The sequence below is a fragment of the Thunnus albacares genome, chromosome 24 (assembly GCF_914725855.1).
Source record: "Thunnus albacares chromosome 24, fThuAlb1.1, whole genome shotgun sequence".
Taxonomy (NCBI): Eukaryota; Metazoa; Chordata; class Actinopteri; order Scombriformes; family Scombridae; genus Thunnus; species Thunnus albacares.
In genome coordinates, this window is record NC_058129.1 from 6,058,477 (window position 1) to 6,077,627 (window position 19,151).

The 19,151-nt window shown below is 38.5% G+C and overlaps 1 protein-coding gene across 3 annotated transcripts in view; it reads right to left on the reverse strand.

Annotated features, from left to right (window-relative positions):
* Positions 1 to 19,151, reverse strand: part of LOC122976312 (gamma-aminobutyric acid receptor subunit gamma-3-like) — a 125,749-nt gene that overhangs the window by 87,481 nt on the left and 19,117 nt on the right. For all 3 annotated transcript variants that reach the window (XM_044344717.1, XM_044344719.1, XM_044344720.1), the window contains exon 3: positions 10,651 to 10,718. In XM_044344717.1, the coding sequence (XP_044200652.1) occupies positions 10,651 to 10,718 (68 nt within the window). The remainder of the gene's footprint in view (positions 1 to 10,650; positions 10,719 to 19,151) is intronic.

Consider the following 19,151-nt stretch of genomic DNA (forward strand, 5'->3'; position numbering starts at 1 on the left):
AATTCAAACTATCTTCCAAAATTAGATCCAAGAAACTTCTCCGCTTCTGGAGGAAGTGAAAACTTAAGAGCAGATGTGGAAGAAGTATTCAGATATTACTTAAGTAAAAGTAACAATACAATAATTTAAAAATACTCCAAGTCCTGCATGAAAAATCCTGCTACAGTAAAAGTACATAAGTATTATGAGCTTGATGGAGTTAAAGTATTTCAGTAAAAGTAGTGGTGATATATTATTATCATATTATATATGACATCATAAGCATCAGTGATAGAGCAGCATGTAACTGTTGTAGCTGCTAGAAGTGGAGCTAGTTTCAACTACTTTATATACAGTTTAGTCAAGTGGTGCCCAACCTAGGGGTCAGCCCCTCCAGAGGGTCAGCAGATAAATCCGAGGAGTCGTGAGATGATTAATGGGAGAGGAAAGAAGAAAAAACAAAGTTCTGATACACAAATCTGTTCTCAGCAACTGTTGATTTTTGGTGAAAAATCGATCATTTGAACATTTATTGAAATGTGTGAGAAGTTTAGAGGGAAAAATCACTATTTGCTGAAATGTGACCCCGACTACACACTGCTTTTTGTAAGACATCAAAAGCCAAAAAGGTTGGAAACCACTGGTTTCATCTTTAACAATGACTATGTTTGAAGTTTTTGCCCTTATTCTGAAAAAGACAATATTCCCACTAAGCTGTTTACATGGCTAATGAAAATGAATATTCCACTAATATTCCCGTTTACATGCAGAGGGTCTTTAGGGTTTCCCTCTGCTCCAGTGGGAACGGGAATCACAAGATCTCCGCAGGCAGTGAAGAAAACCAGTGAGGTAGAAAACATTAGTGAGCTGCTGCCTGATATTTATAAGTGATATTGATATGACTGATATTATTAATTTATAGTTACAGGTACATCCAGTATTGATGTTGTCCCATGATATTTGCTTCACTGCTGAGTGTTTTTGGTGCATCACACCAAGTTGTCACCGCCAGTCCACGGCTGCATGTCAGGATAATAACCAATCCCCTCCATCCCCGTTGAGAAGAAGACTCGCTCTATTTTTCCAGCCCACCCTGAACAGCTCTTCACTCTCCTTTCACTCCTCTCCTCGGTCTGCCTTCCTCCTCCGGCATATGTCATTTTGCCTGTGCAGGGGTAAACAGGCAAACTGCGGTAAAACCCCAATTGAGACGCATATTCCGAATGTGCTGTATACGTCCAAATACTGGCATATGTCCAAATACTGGCATATCCCACATGTCTTAATCAGAAAATGCTACATTCAGATTAAGTAATTAAAGCTGTCAAATAAATGCAGTAGAGTAGAAAGTATGATATTTTCCTCTGAAATATAGTAGATAGATAACACTTTTTATCTAGCAGGGATTTCATATTTCAAAAAGGCTTTTTTTCCAAGAAAAAAAACTACATTTTGCAACATTAAGAAAGAATGAAATGACAACAATTAATAGAAAAGACCTGTTTTCGTACCGCTGTTGTCCCACAATAGAGGCAATTAAAAATAATTACAGTGTTGATTGCTTGTCACCGTTTGCAGAAAAAAAGTGTAAACAAAATAAAAATGCGGCGTGAGCTGACAGCACTCGATGGCAGCAAATTAAAGCCACGGCTGTGCTGTATTGCCGTGACCTGCTCGTGTTTTGGGTCAGTAATGACATCTTCAAAATGTGCACACTGACTAATAGATGTTCTGTGCCAAGAAGACTGAAGGCTGCGCTCAATTGATGGCGTGCCAATCAGAATAATAATCTCTATCCCTGAATCACTGTCGCTGTCTTTTGTCTTTCCTTTTCTTTTAATTATGGAATGATAAATGTGTTCATTGTCGATATGTCAGAGACTCAAGTGTCGGCTAATTTGGTTGGCTCCTCTTTGCGAAGGACGACCTTGATCTCAGGATGAGTCAGGATTCAATAAATTACTTTTTGCCTCCATCAGCAGAGCTTCCACCTACAAAATGTTAAAAGTAGAACAAAACAAAACAAAACAAAACAAAAAAAAAGATCTCGATAAGCAGAAGTGATCAGAGAAGGTTGAAGAGAAGCAGGGAAAAAAAGGGCTTGGAATCACTCACACAGAACTTGTACTTCAGTGGGTTTATCGGTCCAGACAATAAAAAGCACAAAGGAAAGCTGTTCACACTCACACAAATGCATATATACACACTGACAGAGCGTGTGTGTAGAGACAGCTTTTTTTGTCTTGGACTGTAAAATCACACAACCCAGACAGACACACACACACACACACACACACAAACACATAGCTGCTTTGAAATATTGCATCTGTCAGACAGGGACGTTTTCGGTTGGCTCAGGATGACGTCTCTTCAAAGATTATTCATGTAAACACATTTATGCGGACTAATGTAGATCGCTGTCTGCACCGAATGGATCAATCCCTTTCCACTCACCAGAGATGCATTCGGACTGACATGTTAGTAGGAAGACAGAAGAAACACGCATGATGCTTTTTTTTTTTTTTTTTGGTTCATTTCTGGCTTGAGTTTGAGTTTTGCTCATTTGCACAGGTTAAAATCAAACAAATGACAAATAACACTAACAAATCGTTCTAAATCTAAGTTTTTGGCATACAAATGCTGTGTCATGGAAACCATATTTCTGCAGTTTACGTAATAAAACATTGTGATTGAAATATATGTACGAATAAACTTGTTATGTTTGTTATCTTTACAAGAAACCATACTGATGTATAAAGAACAGAGTTGGAATTTATATATAGAATAAATACAGAATATAGAATACAGAAGGACTTTCAAGGAGTGGTCAAACATGTAGAAATAAAACATTTAAAAGTACAACCACTGGAGTAGAAATTATACAGATGTTATAAAAATGTCAGACAATACAAGTGGCTTTTTAAAAGCTTTTTAAAAAGTGGCACTGACTTGGCAGATCTAATACTCTAGTGAAGAGTAATCACCAAAAATTTGAAGGGGATCTCCATTTGAGAGAGAAATATTGGAGGCTAAAGTAGTATCAGTATTTACAAAAATGATTTTAAACCTTTGAGCTATTTCATGAGGATTAAAAAATTGATTCCTACAATTGAAAAAAGTTTAAGTATCTAAGCTTAACTATTATATTTTCATTTATTTCTATTCCCAAATATATTTAGATTCATTATTTTTTTTCGTATGTGCATACAGCATGGATTGTAAAGACATTGTACTGAACCAAGCTACACTTAAATGAACTGCCAAGTGAACTTCAAACTGTCCATCAAGTCTTTCATAAGCCTTCATTACACTCATTTACAATCAAAATTAGGGCACCACATTCTGCTTAATAAGTCTGGTCGTCTACTTGCATTTAGATGAGTTTTGTGTCAGGTGTGTGTCCCCGCATATAGTCTGTTTTTTTTCCAACACTGCTCTTCATTTACGTCATCAGCTGTGGCCTTCAATGGCCAGTTGTTTCACCTTTGAGAAGAGGGTCATAGCACATCCGTACATCATTACACCCCTAATTTGCTACTGGAGTGGAGTACTAAATAAAGCATTGACATGGGATCTAGATAGTAAGATGATGACCAATCAAGCCTCAAGCGATTTTCAGTAAAAGTGTATCTATATAAATAGATATAGTACGCTGTGAATGTGATAAAAAAGCTGATTTCTGATACAACTGCCACACGGCCGCAAATAGCAGGCCGACACTTCCTTGTAGGTGATAATGATCTGCTTTGACACTTCAGTCAGATGTTAGCAGTGAAGAGCCTTCACTGATGTTTAAAGGAAGTATTATTTTCGTCTTTGGCTGATGGCAAATGTCCAGTGTGGCAGTGGAGCTAATAGATGTCTGTTCCAATCTAACCTGGTCTCTGCAAAACATTCACTACTACAGTATTCCATGTGTTTTTGACACTCGCTACTGGCAATTAAAGCATAAATGACATTTTTATGGCAACTCAGCAGGCAATGATGAGTTAAAGCACAAGAGGGTACATGTTGGCATTTTCCATATTTAAAGGACAAGGCTGGCAATAATCTATATTTCTCTTGCAACAAATCCCATGAAATAACCAACAATATATGAGTCTGCATGTCAATAATTTTCAACTTCACTAGCCTGTCTGTGGAACTCAGCCCAAAGTCAATTGCCTCCTACTAATGATGTAAAATTTTAAAAGCAGTTCATGTACATACACTTTAATCTTAAAAAAAAAACACTCAGCAATTTTCTAAAACAGCCAGTTACTGTAGTTTTTTACATAGACTGAATATAAAGTTGGATGCAGCGAGGTGTAACATCACCCATCGTTTGCATTGAAGCAAGTTTGAAGCTCAGAGTTGCAGTTCATGGTTGGCGCCATCTTTTCCGTTTGGAGCCAGGACCTTCCAAATAGGGAGTGCAGGGTGTTGCCACATTAGGTCATTGAGCTAAATTGTTCTAACACTGAAGGTATGTAATCAAGTAACATTCAACTTGCCAATATATTGCAACAATAGTCCAACTCAGTGAAAATCCCAGAGTCGAGCAGGTGAGCCAACTGTCAGTCACAGCTGTCAATCAATGCCCACACAGCAGACATCAAAGCTACTATAAGTGTTCATCTCATTAACAAAGCAATACTTTCCAAAATGACCATCAGCACACAAATGTAGTGATTGAGACCATAATTATTTGTTATCCAAAAAAATGATTGATTTAGTAATCTAAAGAAGTTGAATGGGGGTCAACTGGAGCGAGGGGTTTTTTGGAGCCAGCAAATGTTTTAGCAAGTGTTACTCAAATGGGAGGAAATAGTGTATTTGGTGGACTACTATCAAAAAAATGCAAAAATTTAAACAAAACCTTGCCTATGAATGCAATAACATTTCCCTCAAAACACATTTGGTAAAGCAAATGAGTAGTATATAAAGGTATGTGTGGACTGTGGGACGATATGTAGATTTCAAGACTTGAGCAGAAGTTAACATTCTACACACAAATTGCTAGAACTGAAACTACCAGTCAGTTAATTGATCGTCAAAAAAAAAAAAAAAAAAGATAATTAATTTTTTAACCCATGTATAAAGCAAGTATTTTCTCCATTTCTGTCTTTGATATGATTATAAGCTGAATATCTTTGGGATTTTGGACTTTGTTGGTTGGAACAAAATAAGACATTTGAAGATGTCATCTTGGGGATTGTGAAACTGTGATGTAGGACATTTTTCACTATTTTCTAATGTTACAGTCTAAGAAATGATCAAAAAAGTAATCAATAGATTCATCAATAACAAAAATAATTGTTAGATGCGACTTCAGAAATCACACATGGTGGTTTTAAGACTGATTCTGATATTTTCTTAGACTCAATATGTTGAAAGTATTTGGGCAAGAAAGTATGGAGAGGGCTTTGCAGCAGCACACATTCTTTTCTTTGTCATGCTTGTCTCAAGGCTTGACCATCTTTAATGTGTCTCCTCCATTTCATTTCTCAAGTGGGTTCAGTATTGGTGATATCAATAGGGATTCATCACTTCTGCTTGGTTTCACATACTCAGTCTATTTCATGGACAGAGCAGGTGGTCCTCATAATTTCTACGCTTGGTGGATACACATTGGCATGGACAATAATCAAGCAGCAAATTCAGGACGCCACCCACTCACTGGCTCAGGCATAGACGACAAGAACACAGTGTCGATGTCAAAGTGCGTCCATCTTTGTCAGTTAATTTACTGGCGGTGTTATCCGACTCTCCCAGCACCAGCTATAAAAGCCCAGCACTTTCACTCAACTTTAATGCCGCTAATGCTGTTTAATCACTCAACCATTCATCACAGTATGCCCTAAATTACTATCAGCTTCATTTGGCATTGCATCATCCCAGCCAGTGCCCATTACCATTGGCGCAAATGAGGAAAGATAATGTGTTTTGTTCAAATGCAGATGAGAAGCTTCCTGGAGTTTGGTCACTGACCATGTCGTATAGCACTAGAGACAGTTGTTGTGAGTGTGTGTGAGATCAATATAGATCATACATCTAACACACCCTAGGGATTTGACCTGATTTTTACGTGGAAGTCACACACACATGCACACACACACTCAGAGATACACACACATGAAGTTCAAAAAGAGCAAGCGTGCTAAATGGACGTCTCAGGATACATGATGAATTGGACTCAAGCAAGAGGAAGAGTGCAGGTCCAGCGTGTGCAGTGTGGTGTGAATAGAAAAAAAAACAAGTCCAGGCTACACTGAGGAAATCAGTTGTTTTGTGTGTCTCTTTGTTCTGTCTCTGACTGTGTAACATTTCCAGAGAGTAATGGATAAAAGGGGGAAGAAACGGCGAGGTGGAGAGAGAGGGGCAGAAACGGACATAAAAGAGTTGCGACTTTGCATTAATTCCTGTCCAGTCAACCCTAGGGGCAGACGGAGATTCACATTCCAGTGACCAGCGTCCATCGGCCCTGACAGGGTCAGGCCAATCAGCGCTTACACAGAGAAAAATCACTGGAATGTCACAGCGGGATTCTGCTCTCTACTGAAACAAAGTTTGGGTTCCCATGGTGAGACCAGTCCAACCATGACCCACTGACCCACTACAAGCTGCAGGAGTTTTTAATTCACAACAACAACAACTATATTACTCTTGATTGTGTGTGTGTGTGTGTGTGTGTGTGTGTCAGTCTTTAAAAAATTATATTTTAACACTGACAAAGAGTCTACATGATTTGTAAAGATGGACATTTGCAGTATTACAGAGTACAAAGTAAAATTATGAGATTTTCTCATTTAGTAGATGCTAGAATAAACATAATTTGCATAGCTAGTAGCAGTTATAAATAGAAATAAGGACATCCTGGAACAGCAAGACTCTGTCAGCAGTTTCAAAGGGTTTGAATTTAGATGAGGGGACAAATTTAAGTGCTAGATTTGTTAGCCATGCTAGCAGTGGGGCTCTAGGGCTGGCAATGTTGGTCTATCGATCCACCACTTTGGTTGAGACTGAAACATCTCAACAACTATTAGATGTACTGCCATGAACACCATCAGCAGGTTCACATTTGTGGCTAAGATGCAAAAGATGCATGTAATTGCAAGAGTTATGTTATATAAGTACTTGCACCTGCTCTATATATTTTTCTTTTTTGTGAGTAGTAGATAGGGTAGTAGGTGAGTAGTAGAGTAGTAGCTATTGTGCCTCGTTTTAATTCAGTGTTACAGCAAGGATTTGTATGGTTTAGCAATGAGGAAAAATGTTTTGTAGGTTGATGACCAGAGAACATAAAATCATTCAGAAAATTTTGCATCTTCCGCACCACATGACCTTGAGTTCCTTGACCTCACTGATACTCCCTTTTCTGGTTGCAGTGTTCTTTTGCCGATAGGGGGCAATTTGTTAAAACTGGGTACTGTAACTCCAACCATTAACTGTCAATAAAGGTGCACCCCAAGGCTCAGTGCAGGGACCCCTACTTTTCATCATCTACATGCATCCTTTGGGTCACATAATCAGATGTCATGGTTGTACTTGTCATTTTTACACCAATGATACACAACTGTACCACCCACCTTCCTCCTCTGTCACCAATCAACAGCCTATGCTCAACCTTTACACGAACAAAACAGTCCATGTTGTGGTATCCAAGAAGACTGCTCTATCAGAGCTACTTCTAAAGCTTCTGAAATTTCTTAAGCTAAAATGCTTCACCAAATCTGCTTTCTTCTGCCTGATGAACATCCCCAAACTGCATCTATGTCTCTGTAGCAGAGACCCGCATCCATACTTTTGACACATTTTACCTGGATTACTGTAATGGAGTAATTGGGCTGCCCAATAAAGCCCTGGATGGATTCCAGTATGTCAGAAGTCCCTGGTAAAAATCCCTGATAGCACATCAACCCAAATTACAAATTGGTTTATCATTTGTTGATGCTAATGAAAATCAGCCTTATGTAAAAGCAATAACATACTTGAGATTGTGCTTTTTAAAAAAAAATGCAATTGCTGTTCCTGAAACTCACTCTTAATTTGCATGCTTGTTATTGCGGAGCACCAATGCTAAGTACAATATATAAAGAAGCACTATGGCCCATTTGCTTAATTATTACAAAGCTTTGTTGAGCACTCAATTCTAATTGGCCAGTAAAAGGTAATCTGATCTATTTGTTCAGACTTTTCTTTCACATTTAGCCACAAGCATTTGGTCTGTTTTGTTGATTTCTCTTCAAATTACCTCACCAGATAAAATGTTGTTCACCGGTGCAGGCAGGCCTGCTTTTCCATGCAAGCTCAGTGGTTTTAGTTAGTAATGAAAGCATTTTAGTGGTTTTATCTTTAGTGTCAATTGATTGATGTCCTTTGTAAGCAGCCATGTAATAAGCAGGATTCAGCAGGAAGGAAGTCATCATAGTAAAATAAGCAGTGTTATCAAGAGCCTTCCATTTAATTGCTGAATCACCCTGCAGGGGCTTCATTTGTAATAATGACCAGTTGGCTACACATTATTCTTTTATTGTGCAAATCACAACATACATAAGCAACACCTGTGCAATGTAATGCAATCAAATGCAATAGCTCTGCAACAGAATAAACCTTTGTTACACTTCAATTTTCTTTTGTAGTGTGTGAATCCATGCCTCATGTAAAAGGATGTGACCATAGGGTTCAAAGTATTTACTAAAGTGACTGTGCATCTCCTGCTGGCTCCCCAGAGTCCAGAGTACAAAAACAACTTAATGAACTATGAGTTCAACTACCTAATTGCACTTCCTAAATGGCTTCTGCAAAATGGCTGCATAGTAATGCTCTGGCACAAAATGAATAGGGTCAATTTAGGACAACAGTACTGTGTACAGTTGCACTCATTTAAAATGTAGTGCACCACGCCAAACCTTTATCTGAATTCAGATATACAATATGACTATGCCACTGTAAACAAGCTTGCTTTCTCACTTGCCTGTAGATGTAAAAGAATAGGTTCACAGTTTTTCAAGTCTTAAAAATGATCATTAAAATAGGTTTTTCTTGCTGTAATCATTCCTCCCGTTCATACTGACCATTAGAGGATCCCCTCCAAATGCTCTAACAATCTAAGTGATGAGGGACAAAATCCACAGCCTTCATTTTGAGCTCAAAATGTATTTAAATGTTGATCTGAAGATAATATGAGGTGTCAGCCGTCTGAGTTAGTCAAATCAAGTGGATATCTTCAACAGTTACAGTCTTATTAGTAAAATATTGTACCTTGTAATAAGATCATAATGAAAAGAGGGAATTTGGCACTAAAGGGACAGTAACTTTGAAAGATATTGACTTGATTTGACTAATTTGGACAGCTGAGGCTTCATATTAGCTTCAATTAAACTTTTAAATACATTTTTGCACAGAAGGAGGACTGTGGATTTTGTCCCGCATCACTTACATTGAAAGGGCATTATGAAGGGATCTTTTAATGATCAGTATGAACAGGAGGAATAATTACAGTGAGGAAAATGTGTCACTGTTAATTTGGGCACCTGACTATTGTTTTACTTGAAAACTTGTGAACTTATCCTGCATCATTTTTATAGACTAAGTTAATTTGTTCTAGGAAAAAAGCAGTAAAGACATGCACAACATAATGTACAGGAATAACATTGTGGTCACTGAAACAATTTAGGTTCTGTGTAATCTAATTCTGAATAGGCAGATCTAATCTTAAATAATATACGTTGCAGGCTAGTGCTAAATTGCTTTTATGTCTGGAAATATTTAATGTTGCCTGGCAACAGCCACAACTCAACATCTGGTAAGTTCCAAGATGAAATGCTTTATTATAATGTGTATGATGTGCATTTTGTTCTGCCGTAGAGAGTTTGAGAGAAAAATTTCAAGCTGAAAAATAAATATAATATTTGAATGTATTGACAGCAATTGAACAGGGCCTTTGATTTGAACATAATGAAAGGCTGTATCCACTTAATCTACCACACTTCATTCAAGGCCAAACAACAGACTGTTTATGCTTTTATTTGTCTGAGAAGTAGCTATTTTTCTCATTACCGCTCATCAAACTTTCGGTTTCAACATTTCAGATGTTTTATGGCATCTGATCAGGGCCTTCTTAATGAAACATGCATCTATCAATGCGCTGGTCTTTTTCCAAAACCATTTTTGCCTTCTTGCCTATTAGTAAGAACTAATAGGCACTTCCATGGCGGTGCAAAAGATCCACTTACTAAATAAAGCAAAAAACACAAAGCAGGAAGAAAACTGGCAGAATGTAACATTTTAAAGTAAGCTGGAGCCAGAGAGGAGGTGCTCTCCTCTCCACAGACAGACAAACTGCTGTCTAACTCGATAGCAGAGAGCTTTCACAGCAGAATCTCTATGGCTCTTCTGGGTTTTTAAACTCACTCATTTGCTTAATCCGAGCTGATCCACAGGACATGAACAAAGCATCTACACCTATCTTTCCTGGCTTCCTCTGCCACAGAAACAGCTGTGGTTGATCTCAGGCAGCCCACATGACCTCTAAATACAATGTGAGAAATGGCAGCATTCATGTATGATGATACTAATGTCAGACACCGGACAATGTGTGTATGGAGGAGGAGAGGGAGGGGAGCAGAGAGAGACATATAAACAGGGAGAGAGTGGAAGACAAAGAAGAGGAGAAATCTTTTAACTCACCATATCGATGGATGACACAGGCCCAATGCTGTTGACATATATGCCCACATCAATGACTGTTGGTTTCACTGCAAGAGCCAGAAGGTAGAAGAGTGAGTGATGACAGCTGCATATATTGTAGGTGGTACATGTGTGAGATTTATACATGCAATCATTCTGTTTTATCTGTCATTTGTCAGTGTTTTCAGCCAGCAGTTACATGTGACTGATCCTGAGCAGGTGTCCATAGCCAAAAATCAAATCAAGTTTAAAACAATGGTGATCATCACTCACAGTGTCACCTTGACGATTAAAATAATCTATTTCCTCTTTGATGAAGGCAGAGCCATCCATTTATCCATCCAGAGAAGAAAGATTTACACTTTAGAGATCAGAAAAGCTTCACCGTGCTTCCTGGAGCAGTTACCTTGTTACCATGGCAATTAATAGTATTTCCAGTCAGCATGTAGGATCTTAGCTAACTTTGCTTGGCAACAACATTCAGTTTGGTTCTAGGGAGCAAAAACTGAGGCATCAGAAATATGGAACAGTACCAGACCTAAATGCTCTAACAAAATATAATTTCATTAAGTATAGTTTCATTTAAAGAAAAAAAAAAGAGAGACAGAACCTGCATCAGACAACATAGCCGATTTGAAGGTGCTTGTAGGAAGTGCCAGAGAATGATTGATGTTATTGAACAAACATTTCATTAAAAATTTATATCACAGGTTTCATGTATCACTCTGGCTGCATGTGTTTAAAATTCGACTAAAAACTCCAAACTGCAACTCCATGCCCTGTTACCACTGCCCTGTTGTCTGTAAAAAAGTATATATTTTCTCTGAATACACATATACTGTAAGCATATGTAAGCACTGTAAGTCTTCATATGGGCACAAAGGGAGATGTAGAATAATTATAAGCAGCAATCCTGCTAAAGCTGCCAAAGGAAAACCTTATAACAGCTACATCTAGTCTTTAACAACATGCTGAATCTTTTAGCACACAATGCTTCTGGCATCTGGATGGCACCACTAGCAGCTCCAGAAAAGAGGGCTCTTTATAGGGTACAACCAAGCAGATAACATGTACCGTTCCAGAAAATGTACATTTTAATTTATCAATCATTTCTGCATTGATGAGAAATGCCTAAATGACTTCCCTGGTCAATTAGCCATTAAATGTTCCAAAAAGTGAATACTGAACAAGCTTTCATGATTTCATTCAGTCCAGTGAAACAAGCTTGAAAATATTTCCCCATTCTTCTCTCTGATGCTCTCACTCTTTACGTCACAGGACACTAACTACAGCTAATCACTTGTGCGATGGTACAAAGACCGGACACACATAGACCTTTCTCTCTCCCTCACACACAAACACAATTTTCTCCCTTTTGAGTGCTATTGAATACAACAAGTACAGAGCCTTTTTCAGACAACAGTGTAAATGTATGTTGAATTGTTTTGGTTACAACACACATTATGAGGTTAAGCACAGTGCATGTGTGAGAGCTTTTATGCTTCACAATATGGTATAATAGCTGGTTTGAATGTGAAGGACTGTGACCAGCAGATCAGACGTGTCTGGAATGAAGTGAGGAGGGCAAGTTGCCATTTACTGTCATTTTCTGTGCCAAAGGTTAGAAATTGTTCCGAGTGGTTTGTTGTCAAAACTCTCTGCGGGAAGTATAAGTGGATTCTTTTTGACAATGGCCAAAAATACCTCAAGGGTGTTGTGTGATATACAGTACATAAGATATTTTACAGATCCACTCGCAGCACCGTTGTGAATTTTTAAAGACTGGGAACGAGGCTTCAGCACATTGTCATGAGTGACTGCCTTTGCCTCTTTTATCTGCACTGTACAATTAAATTATTAAGCATTACACTGAAGCGTTGTTGCTGCCTTGTTTTTATTAGATGTCAGTACAGCCTCGATGTAGCACAGATCGCATTAACTTCAAAACCCGCAAAATTATGTTCAACTTCGCCCGTTTATACCCTTCCTTCCCTGAAGAAAAAGCGTGCTTAACCCCCGACATTGATCAGTCGAGCTGCTCGCTATCCAACAAGGAGAGTCTGTTGTTTTACAGAGTGGCTTCCAGGTGTGAAAAGAACAGGCGGCAGACTGAATATGAAGTAGGTTGATGTTGACAAAGTTTTCAGATAAATCTTCCAGGCACAAATATGGGTTGATAAAAAAGGTGAAGATAGCTAACAATAACAGAAATAGACTGTAATTGGTAGCTATTAAGGTTCTTATTAGGATATCTACAGACAGCAGCGTTATAAATTAAGAACACTGAACAGATGGTAGTTTGCATGTAATCTAATAATGTGAGTTGTCACATGAAAGAGACACTTAATGAATCCATGACCCACATTTCGTTCATTTCAATTGTTCTTTATGGTTCATTGACATTGAAGACTGTCTATATTGTTAAATTATCTTCATCTTCACAAATCCTGTAATTTGTGTGCTCTGGGATGTTGATATGAATAACAGAATTCAAGTGCACGCGGGTGTGTTCATGTGTGCATATCTGCATGTTATGTCCCCAGGGACCTACTGTGCTGGGCCACTGATGCAGACAGTTTTGGTTGGTGAAGGCCTGCTGGGAGGTGTTGATTCAATTCCAGCAACATGTTATGCTCCACCAAGTGTACAATGAGGGATAACAATGCCCTTGCACATTTGAAATTAGTTTGGGTTTTTTTGTCCGCAATTCAGCTTGTACAATGCCTATAAATGTGTTCTCTGTGATCTTCAGGTGAAAATTTGTATTAATTCAAAAATACAGCATCTAGTTTCAACAATACTTTTAAATGTTGCTTATTGAGATTGTAGCCATTACAGTGAAGAAGTTGATGGTCACCAACAGTTTGTGGTGTGGCTCTAGGGATGGCATTGTCAGTTGTTTGGCTCACAACTTTGGTCTAGACTAAAAAACAACTATTTGATGGATTGCCATTAAATTTGGTACTGACATTCAAGGTGCCCAGTAGATCAATCCTAATGACTTTGGTGGTCCACTGACTTTTGGTCTAGTGCCACCAGCAGGTTGACATTTGTGGTTTTGAGTGAAATGTCTAGACAATTATTGGATAGTTTGCAAGAAATTTAATGAAGACATCATGTCCCCCTCAAGATGAATCTTAATAACTTTGATGATCCACTAATTTTTCATGTCGCGGCATCATCAAATCCAAATTTAAACTTAGTTTATGACCTAAATATCTCTAAAACTGACAACATTCCCATCAGTGTCAGTTATACTTTGTCTTTAGTGCTAATTAGCAATTGTCTAAACTAAGATGGTGAACATGGTGAACATTACACCTGCTAAACATCTGTGTGTTAATATTGTCATTGTAAGCATGTTTGCGTGTTGATATTTAGCTCAAAGCACTTAAGTACCGCCTCACAGAGCTGCTAGCATGACTGTAGCCTCTTAGCCTTCCTTTATGCTATTTGTTATTGCCAGTTGCTGGTCATTGTCACTGTCCTGGGGAGGGCATAGACAGCCGTGTGTGTGTGTCCGCAGTACTACAGTCAGTAGGAGTCACTAGTGCAGCAACAAGACATAATACCTCACGAGTTTCCCACCTGCAAATACTGTGAGTTGAGTTCATTTCAATGCATGGCTGAGTTGGAAGCAACACTATTGGTAATTGAATCAAGGTATCTGTGGTGGAAGACAAATATTTTGACCCCACACCCTCCTTGTATTTCTGTTGATTGCTGCTTTTCACCATTTTCAAGTCACTGCAGGGTTTCCTGCTGGCTTCCTTCTGGCCACTGGCTAACATCTCTAACCTTCTATTGAGCACTGTTTGGCACCATTTCTGGGCATCAAGCCCAAGTTCAGACTCATAATCAAATCGTGATTGTCCATTTGGGGAAATTTGGCATTGAAGGCTTAAGGGACAATACATAATAATGTACAAATTATTGGGAAATACTAAGATGCATTCATTGTCCATTCAGGGTACTCAGAGGCTGGAGCATATTCCAGCATAGAGAGGGGAAAAAAACGGGGAAACCCCAGGACACACTTCCAGTCACTGATTGACTGAACAATAGTCACATGTTTTGGACAATGTATTATGCAGACCAACTAATTTGCATGTCTTTGGACTATGAGGCAGAAACGCAACTGGAAGAAATCTAAGTGACAATAAAAAACACTGTCCCTCCTGTAAGACCTATTTACAGTGGAAATGAAGACAACTGAAAGACCACAGAAATGGAAACATTTGGTGTAAAGCTGATCTGTTACAGCTAAGCAGGGCTGCAGCATTTGGAAACTGGGACAACCTGAAGGGAATTGTTCTTAATTTACACCACACTGGATGATAAAGGTAGATGATGACTCTGAATCTCCATAAGATATGTTTTACCTAGACATGAGTCAGCATGGTCTACAGTAATCACCTTTTCTGTTCACACAATTTCTTTACCAATGCAGTACACAAGGAAAAAACAACAGTCCATTGTTTTTGGCCTTTCTTCAATCCATTATTTGTTCCCCCTTTGGAAATGAGGGTGAGTCTTTGAACAAGCCTTCATAAAAGCTGAGCCGACCTGACATATGTCCAAATAACGCACAGCAGATTTTTGTGTTATGGTGCTTAGGTAACGATGACAACGCTCTAAAACTGAATATTCAGGACATGTTTTCCTGTCTTTTGTATTTCTTTTTTTATACTTTGCAGTCTACTTTGAGAGCTTGTTTCTCTTCTTTCATCTCTCAAAGAGAAAAATAAAGTTGAAAAGAAGCCGACTTCTTATCAATATGGCAAAAAATTAAAACATCAACCTAACTATCCACCTATGTATCTACCCATCAACCCAATTTTCCACTTCTAATGGAGACACTGTGATCCACAGAGGCCAGATGAGTTCTTCTTCCTCCTCTTCATGTTGCTCATCCTCCTCCTCGTCTTGCTTTTCAGAAAAGCATGACAGGCCCCATCTGTATTACTGAATTACCCTGTGGGACTCGATTAAGAAGAAAGGCCTTTTATGCCTGCTTGGCCTGGCTGGCATGACAAATGCATTACGCATTATCAGCTCCGGCAAATACACACACATGTACATGCAGACGCACATATCCCAGATGACCATTCAACTCCCATATGTTCAGTGTCCAAGAAGCACTGTACTGGGAGTATTGTAGGCCTCAGTGAGCTGTCAGAAGGTATCCTGAGGGTTTGCCTCACATCTTCAGTCTCACTTTTGAAATAAATGTGCTGTAAAATAATTCATCACGTCATATTTACTAAGAGCCATCTACAGGACTTAATGCCTCCAAGCTATTTGCCTCAGGTGATTCCATCAGGAAAACCTTGTTTAATAAAGGCTTATAATTACAAGTGCACTGTATTTGAAATATGCAGTAATCTACTCTGTCGTACAAATCCAAAACACACGTCACACGTCAAAATTGATTTAAGACCAGAATCTGACTTTTCGACATAATACAACACAATACAAATCAAATTGAATTTCCCCTACGGGGGGGTCAATAAAGGTACATCTTATCTTAAATAATGTATCAATCATTTAGGTTTAAGTTATTACCAACAGTTTTAATGATCTCAGCTTTGTTTATGGAAAAGTCAGGGGAAGAATCAGAGTGGTAGTGAATTTAAAAGGCTTGGTTGTTACATTTGTTAATAAAACACTGTGCCATAGTTACTTAATCCAAAACTGATCCAAAATTTAAAAGTAAATTGATTCAAGCAACAGATTGTGTAGCTTGTTTTTATCAATATCATAATCTTTAGCTTTCCCCTGCTGTTAGTAGCGCACATAACAGAATTAAGTGCTTAATTAAGCTTGTTGATTAAATGTTTCTTGCCTAAATATTGTACTTAACTTCAATGTTCATGTACACCGGCTTGTACCTTTGACTATTTATCCAAGAACCAATTTTCTAAGAGAGCTGTTGAATCTTTTGTAATAATGATTCAACTGGAAGAGTTCCAAGCTGTAGAAATGCTTCATCTGTAAGTCACTTAAAATTTGTCTGTGGAAAAATGCATGGGGCTTCTATCTCCTCAAACTTCACAACTGTCAGAACAATCAGAAGGCTTCCTTTTTTGCTGGATCATCCAATGAATAGAAATTCTTGTTTCTTGCCTCTGGTTCACCATATGATGTCGAAAGGTCAGATTTTTTTGAGTGACAGTCTATTTTCGCATATGAGATTGCGAGCAGCCCCTCCTCTTTCACTCAGTGTACAGTTCACACATTGCACAGAGGCACAGAGGCCTACTTTCTGCTAGCTAGTTGCTTTTAATGTAAGTTAAGATAAAAACCATGGCAAAACAAAGTAGTCATTAAAAGATGTTGTGAGGAGCAAGAGGAAGAGAATTCAGCTCGAGTTCAGCAGTCATTCTAAACCCAGATACCTACTCCTGCACCAGTTTCTCCTCGACATGTGCCAAGTAGTAACGACACGTACATGGCTGCTAATACAGCCCTTTCCCTGTCAGCAGCAGCAACACACTGTACTGTCGAAAGACTCTTTTCAACTGTCAGTCGGATAAAAACTGGCATCAGGGCATCGATGATGACATAAAGACTGAACTCTTTGTCCCTGCTATCCTTTGAAAGAGAACTGACTCAATCATTGGACTATAATGAAATAATTTCAGTGTTCAACACCAAGCCCCGTCACCTCCTGCTGTAATCATCAAAAGTAAGCTAATGTTAACCTTACTGAGCATGTTGGTGCTGGTGTACCTCTATCCATACGCTGCGCTGTTGCGTCTGTCAGCTGTGTATGTGTGTGAATATGTGGCTGCCAGGCTGTGAGATGCTGTTAATGTTTGTCTTGGTGCCTGTAACATTACCTCTGATGATGTATAAGGCTTGTTTGATTAAACTGTGGTGCATTCAGACAAGTATAGTTGTAATGGCCTAGTTTGGTTAACATACAGTATGCGTTTCAGAACCTATTGAGTATAATTGGTCTTTGATGGGCTAGGCCCACCTGATTTTCTCTGTGCCCACCCACACCGTGGATTCTGCCTATGCTACTGGTCACACTTACTGCACTCTGTTACAGAGAAACAACCAACTAGACAGCTAATTAACAAGGTAAAGCTGGCAAAATTTCTTAAAGATATTTTCTTAGCTCTTGAACAATCTTGGTAAATCAGTTTGTTAATCCACATAACTACATGAAACAGTAGTTGATAAACTCCTGCTAAGGAGTAGACTAGCTTAGCATAGTAGCTACCTCCATCTCCTTGACTCTAGTGCAAATCATGCGATTTGGATTTGGTTTGGTAAAGCTTCCTTTGAATTACATTTAAATGTATCAAATAGTAGATTAATATACATATAAACTGTGGGCTATAAATAATCCAAGTATGTATATATATACTTTGTATACAGTGGGGTCCAAATGTCTTTCCCATTCAACTGAATGGGAAAGTGGTCTCAGACTTTTGGACCCCACTGTATATAATTATTGTATAATAATATAATAATTAGTTTAAATGTTTAAATTGACAAGAAGGCTGGAAGAGCACATTTTGTTTGTGGACAGTGGGTTTTTTTCATTTCTATTTCAGTGATTTTTGGGGGTAAAATAACCAAAAGGCATTACAACCTCTCTGTTACACAGTTTGCTGGCTAGTCTAAAAGGTTTTTTTTTTTTACGTGCTTCACTGCTTCTGTACTACTCTCTAACTTGTAGAGCAGTACGGTAATAGACACCTAATATGCTGTATACTGTGCATGCTTAAACTTCTATATACCATTCTAATATACTGTATGCAGATGTTTGTGAATTTAGGGCAAGCAAGTTCTTTGGAAAATATAAAGCTTTTTTTTTTTAGTTTCATTCTTTGTTGCATGCAAATGAAACCTTATCAGATCACTTTGTGTCCTGTAAACAGTTCATTTGGATTATTCCAGTGGAACAAATACAATCTGCAATTAACTACAGCCTCTGTTCTTTAGTATAGTTATGGGCCATATAGTTCAAGTGGGCTATGGGTCCACAAGAGGTTAGTCTGCACACACTAATCTATCACTCCATACTCTGCTGCACTGGTACAGCCAATGTCATCCATAGTAATCACACATCATGTCATGCATGACCTCTCCTGTTCCCTTGTTGGTATGTGTAGAAGCCCTCCAGTCCACATTGCCTTTGGTTTGCATGAAAAAGCTGTTACTGCTACCAACACAGTCCGCCAGAGGCGACCATACAGTCAGTCAGTCATTACAGTTTTATATAACTGAAAAGACGTGAACTGTAACTGCATTGAATAGATTGACAGTGAATGATTGAGATTGTAAACTGTTACTCTGTAACAGTAACAATATTTTCTTGATTATTTCCAAGTCAGAAAGTTTGGACAAATATATTTAAACAATGGTGCAATCCTTGGGCAACACTGTGAAGCAGAGTTGTACCAGCCATTGGGAGTTGTTTGTACTTTGCCTCTGATCCCTCACTGGCATCCCACCAGTGGATCCCCTCAGACAGGGATTGAACC